This window comes from Ochlerotatus camptorhynchus, unplaced genomic scaffold (assembly GCF_037179485.1).
Source record: "Ochlerotatus camptorhynchus isolate MF236.1 unplaced genomic scaffold, CSIRO-AGI_Acam_v1.1 ptg000826l, whole genome shotgun sequence".
NCBI classification, from domain to species: domain Eukaryota; kingdom Metazoa; phylum Arthropoda; class Insecta; order Diptera; family Culicidae; genus Ochlerotatus; species Ochlerotatus camptorhynchus.
In genome coordinates this window covers 29,435-35,518 of record NW_027041287.1, presented here as the reverse complement: position 1 = coordinate 35,518, position 6,084 = coordinate 29,435, and the positions used below count along the sequence as shown (strand labels likewise).

Genomic DNA, 6,084 nt, shown 5'->3' with positions numbered 1-6,084 from the left:
AAATTCAAAAAGATTTTCTTTTTGATTTAACAATCCATGGGTTTTTAGAAACAAAGACACTGGATTGTAGAAATAATAATGATTTCTTTTTGCAGCCAAAACAAAATGAAATTCTTATTAATTTTACGTCAAATATTATAACGTTTAAAATATTTTTTTCTGCGTGTAACTACTACTACTGTTAGATGTGTTCTGTGACTTACGTTTAGTGTTTTCCTTTTAATTCCGCAACGTCCGGAAAGCTGTCTTGTACGGTAGTAGTTGTTTGGGGATCCTTGAACTAACGATTCTGCCCTGACCTTTGACCTCCAACTAATGGTTTTAAGTAATACGGTAGAATCTGTGCCATAGTGTAAGTTTCAGGTTAAATTTTGAACGAACTAATAAACAGCAATAAATATCTTTTTAAATTCATTTACCTTGATAAATCACTAAATCACTTATGCTAACCAGCTAACTAACTAATTAAATTCACAATTTAAGCTCCGACTAGCTTTTAGATTAGTTTTTAACTGCATAAGTATAAAGAAGTGTAAGCACGCGTAACTATGTTTACTTATGCTGGTGTTGTTATTCTTCGCTTTTTGACGGCTCTCCATTCCACCGAGTCGTACCAGTGGCGGTGTGTTCCGATGGGGTTCTGCTGACAGCGGAGGCGCGTTCGCATATTGCGTAACACTCCCCCCCAGTACGCAGGGTCCTGGTTCCTGCTTACTCGAATTTGCGCCGACGTCCAGAACTGCAAGTTTTACCACATGTCGTTCGTATACGTTGAGTGTAGTCTTCACCGTTGCGCTTCGTACTTGTCCGTCCTTACATTTGACGTCTACAACGCGTCCTTTTTCGTGGTAAATCCGGATCCACGATTATCACAACGTCGTCGATGTGGATTGGTTTCACCGGATAATGCCATTTTGTCCGACGGCATATTGACGGCAGGTACTCCCGTAACCATCTTTTCCAAAAGTGGTTGGCGTAGATTTGAGAAGTTTTCCAAGTGTTGGTTAGCGTAGCGATGCTGTCGTTGTATGGCACGAGAGGTTTCGAACCATTGGACGAACCCAACAAGAAATGATTGGGAGTTAGAGCTTCGTTTTCACCGTCTTCGATAGGCACGTATGTGAGGGGGCGCGAATTAATAATATTTTCCACCTCCAGCAAGCTGTTCCGAAGGACTTCGTCGGTGGGAGATCTTGGAAGCTGCATGTTATTCAAAACCTTTTTCACTGACTGCACCAGTCTCTCCCAGCTTCCACCCATGTGCGGACTGCTCGGAGGCAAGAAGGTCCACTTGGTATCTGGTGTCACGAATTCCTGCATAAGCTTATTTTGATCGAGAGACCGGAACGCTTCGGTAAGTTCCCGCTTGGCACTGACGAAATTCGTTCCCCTGTCGCTGAAGAATTCCAAAGGAGAGCCTCGTCTGGCCACGAAGTTCCGTATTGCCATGATGCAGGAGCTAGTGTTGAGAGAATGTGCAATTTCAATGTGGATGGCACGTACCACTAGGCATGTAATCAGCACGCCCCACCTCTTTTCAGTTCGTCTACCAACGACGACTTGCATTGGTCCGAAGTAGTCGATCCCGACATAGGAGAACGGTCGGGAATAAGCTGCTAGACGAGCCGATGGAAGATCAGCCATGATCGGCGGCTGCGGTTGAGCTCGGGCGTTCTTGCAGAACTGACACTGTCGACGGACTTTGTTGCACACACTTCGTAGCTGCGGGATCCGATACTTTTGTCGTAGTTCGTTGACGATGCTTTCATGGTTGAGATGGTGATAGTGTTGGTGGACAAATTGTACGACGAGTGTCGTAACCGGATGCTTCTTTGGCAGCACGATAGGATGGGCAGCATCTGAATCGATGAATTGACAGGCAGCAGTTCTTCCTTGCATACGAAGTACTCCGTAGTCATCAAGGAACGGCGAAAGTTTGTAGAGTGAACTACTTTTAAGAATAGGAATCACCTTCTTCTCGCTTGCCTCCTTGTGACAGATCAGCGACGATACTTCCTCACCGAACGTTTCTAGCTGGGCTTGTCGGTAAATGCAACATTCCGCTTCAAATAGCTCCGATTGATTGAGGATTCCGGTAGATGGTGGTTGACGCTGTAGTCTAGCTCGAAGGTTTTTCATGAATCTGAGAACGTACGCGGAGACCCGTAGAAGTTTACGCCAGTTGGAGTATTTTGCGAAGTTAAGAACGGGTTCGCCGGCTACGTGGACGTTGACCGAAACTTTCATTTCGGAGGTGGTTTCTCCATGGTTTGCCGGCTGAACAGGCCAAGCGCTCCGCTGTTCCCACAGAAATGCTGGTCCCTTGAACCAGTGGCTTGATGGTGATAGGTCGGGAGTCCGCTGCCACTTAGTGCCATCATCGGCCACGTTCTGCTTTGTTGGTACCCAGAGCCACTCTGCCTGTTCAGTGCTTTCCAAAATTTCGCCAACTCTAGCACCGACGAATTTGCTGTACCTCCTGTGATCGGATCGTAACCAGCAGAGCACGTCCCTTGAGTCGGTCCAGAAGAACCGTTTTCGGATTCCAATGCGATGGGTTTCTCCTATAGACTTCGCCAGCCGGGTTCCGATCACCGCTGCTTGTAGCTCTAGTCGAGGTATCGAGACGTATTTTAAAGGAGCGACCCGAGTTTTCGCTTCAACGAAGGCGCACTCAACTGTGCTGTCCACTTCGAAACGGAAGAAAGCAACCGCAGCGTAGCCATTCTCGCTCGCGTCTACGAAGACGTGTAGTTGAATTTCGTTGAACTCACTGGACGAAGTTGTCATCGTGCGATAGCACCGAGGAACGGAAACTGTATTCACCTTGTTCAATACACTGAGCCATGTTCTCCACTTTTCCAGCTGCTGGTCGGGTATCGGCTCGTCCCAACCAATATTAGAGCGCCAGATCTCTTGCAGCAAAACCTTCAGGTACATCAATACGTTGGCAAGAAGTCCTAGCGGGTCGTAGACTGACATGAGAATCCGCAGAACTTCCCGCTTCGTGGGAACTTGCTCTCCGGATAACAGCTCCTGTTTGCATCGGTTCGGGATTTTGAACGTTAACGTGTCGTTGATCGTATTCCACCACATCCCTAGAACTTTCTCGGTCACCAGCTCTCCGGTCTTGTTTAGATCCTTTTCAGGAGCTCTCTGCTCGCCCATGGAATCTACTACTTTCTTGGAGTTTGACAGCCATCCTCGGATTTCGAACCCACCTTCTGCATGTATGTATCGCACATTTTGCGCGAGCTTTACCGCCTCTGCTTCAGATTCGACACTGCTGAGCATATCGTCCACATACGTTCCTTTGCATATTGCCTCCACCGCTTCCGGAAATAGAGTCCTGAATCGTTCTGCATTTCGCTTCATAACGTACTGTGCACTACTAGGTGAACAGCGGGCACCGAATGTCATCACCTCCATCACGTAAGTCGAAGGACCTTCTCCGGGAACGTCATCATCCCACAGGAATCGCTGGCAATGCTGGTCTTTGGGTCTCATCCGCACTTGATGAAACATTTCACGAACATCCCCTGACACAGCCGTACGATATTCACGAAACCGCTGAAGGACATGTGGAAGGGGCGTGACTTGGTCAGGACCTTTTAGCAGAAATGAATTCAACGAGAGGTTACCCACTTTGGCGGCGGCATCCCAGACAATACGCAGCTTGCCGGGTTTGTTGGGGTTAACCACTGGAAAGATCGGCAGATACCACGAGCGTCCAGTGTACGTTGCTTCTTCCTGCGCCGAAAGCTTGCGGATATATCCTTTCGTTCGGTAATCCAGTATTTTTTCCTGAAGAGCTTTACCTAGCGCAGGTTCTCGAACCATGCGTTTACTCAAACAGTCATGTCGCTTCAGGGCCATGCCTTTGCTCTCCGGTAGCCGGACTTCTTCATAACGCCACAGTAGGCCAGTCTCGTATCTCTTATTCTGGAGAATCGTGTTTGTCTGCAGCAACATCATCGCTCGTTCGTCGTCCTTCGACATCAGCGGTTTCCCAGCAAGTTGAACCCCGATGCTGTCCAGAGAGAAGTAATTTTTGACTGCAGAATAAAGCCCATCACACTGACAGATATGGTAACTGTAGGTCACGTCTTTTTTCGCCATCGTTTGCTCTGACACCGAGCACGGACCGTATACCAACCACCCTAGCCGTGTTAGTACCGCGGTCGGCTGATTCTCACTCCCTTCTCTGGAATTGAACGGATACTCCAACCTAGCGTTGTCTACACCCAACAAAATGCGTGGTTTGACTGCGACGTACGATTCGATTGGCAGGCCCGACAGATGCCGGAAATGTTTCGCTAGATCCTTCACCGACATTGACTGTGGAGGAAGGTCTAGGTTTCGCACCGTGTGCACTTCCGAAAGCTGGAAACTTTGGCCGGGAGTCTGAGCACCTGCGATCTCGGCGGAGAATTTCACCGAGTCTTCTTCGTATCTTCTTTGTCCGCCAGTCCATGACATGCACAATGGAGATTTCTCACCGTTCAGATTCAATTCCTCCCACAAGCTGTGCTCCATTAACGTCGAGGTCGATCCTGCGTCGAGGAATGCGTACGTCGTGATCGATTTACCCTTGCCATGCACCGTGACACGAATGTACTTCAACAGAACTCCTCCCAGCGAACTAAGATGCGTGTTACAAGATGCGATCTGTGCTGGAATGATTGACGTCTGTTTCTTGTGTTTACTGTCATCATGCAATAGCTGGTGATGTAGGAAGCTGCACCCGTTCCGATTGCATGGAACCTTCCTCTCACAAGTTTTAAAGTGCTTAGTTAGACATTTCCGACAGATCTTCTTCTCATTTACCAACGCCCATCGTGCATTCGGTGTCATCTTGAGAAAACTACTGCATTGTCGAGGGAACTGCACTCATTTCTGCACGCTAGGCAAGCTTTGCGGTCCACCTGCTCCGGTGAGTGCGTAGAATGAACATGTATATACGCTTCTTCTTTCCGACCTTTCTTCTCCGGCTTGTTCTCCAACTTCTGTGATTTAGTCCACACAGCCGGTCTGATCACCTGACTGAACGCCTCCACCATGTCTCCGAGCCAATCGTTGAAATCTACCAGTGTGGCAGCGCCCTTCTCCTTACGGTGAAATGCCCATTTCATTTTCAACGCTGACGGTAAATTATCTACAAGCTCCTGCAGCAAAGCGACATTGTACAACCGTTCGTCCATTTCGCACACTTGTATAGTTGCACACAAATTCTGAACTGCCACGCCGAAGTCAACAATAGTTTCCAGTTTATCAGCCTTCGGAGGCGGCATCGTCCGAATTCTTCGAACCATTGTCTCAATGATAGACTCCGGGTTGCCGAACAGTATTTTCAGCCGATTGATTATGACTGGAACGTTATCGGGATGTAGGAGGAGGCTTTTAACAGCATTGAGTGCCTTATCGTGCAGGCTCCTTTCGAGACGATCGAGTAACTCATCGTTCCTAAAGGCACACATCCTGACAGTTCGCTCGTACGCCGCGATGAAACGTGGCCAATCTTCTGGATCTCCACCGAACTTCGGCAGATCTTTTACCGTCTGTCTTGCTGCTAAATGGTCTCTGTTTAGCAGTACAGGATCACTACATGGTTGTTGCTGATACTGTTGCCGCGGGGTTGACGTTACCATCGGTGGTTGTCCAATGTTTTGAGACATGCCCGCTATATTCTGGAAGTTCTGAGCGCCTAGGTACGGATAGCTCATTGCCGGATTAGCTGTCGTCATTACCGGCTGCTGTGACGGTATAGTGTAGACTGGGGTCGACGGTTGACTGGATACTGGTGCTGAATATCCGCCAAATGTTGGATGATGACTCGCTGTTGCTCTTGAAAGTTTTCGCCAGGTCGAGGCTGCTCGATGTACCTGCCACCATGACCGTAACTTCCACCAAAATGCTCCAAGACGCGTGGCTGAAACGAAGTAGGATTCCCCACAGGTTGCTGAAGACTAGATGGTGGAACTGGGCCGCAGCTGCTAGTGAGGCACGGTTGGGTTGAAGAGACCACCGGTTTTCGCAGAGATTCGTCATACACCGGCAGAGGTGTTCCATTTATAGAATTTCCTA

At 48.4% G+C, this 6,084-nt stretch overlaps 1 protein-coding gene across 1 annotated transcript; it reads right to left on the bottom strand.

Moving 5' to 3' along the window:
* Window positions 1-813: 813 nt before the first annotated feature.
* LOC135715158 (uncharacterized) lies at window positions 814-4,854 on the bottom strand. The gene has a single exon (XM_065238557.1). It carries the CDS (start codon window positions 4,852-4,854, stop codon window positions 814-816), a length of 4,041 nt encoding a protein of 1,346 aa, XP_065094629.1.
* Between the last annotated feature and the right edge of the window lie 1,230 nt (window positions 4,855-6,084).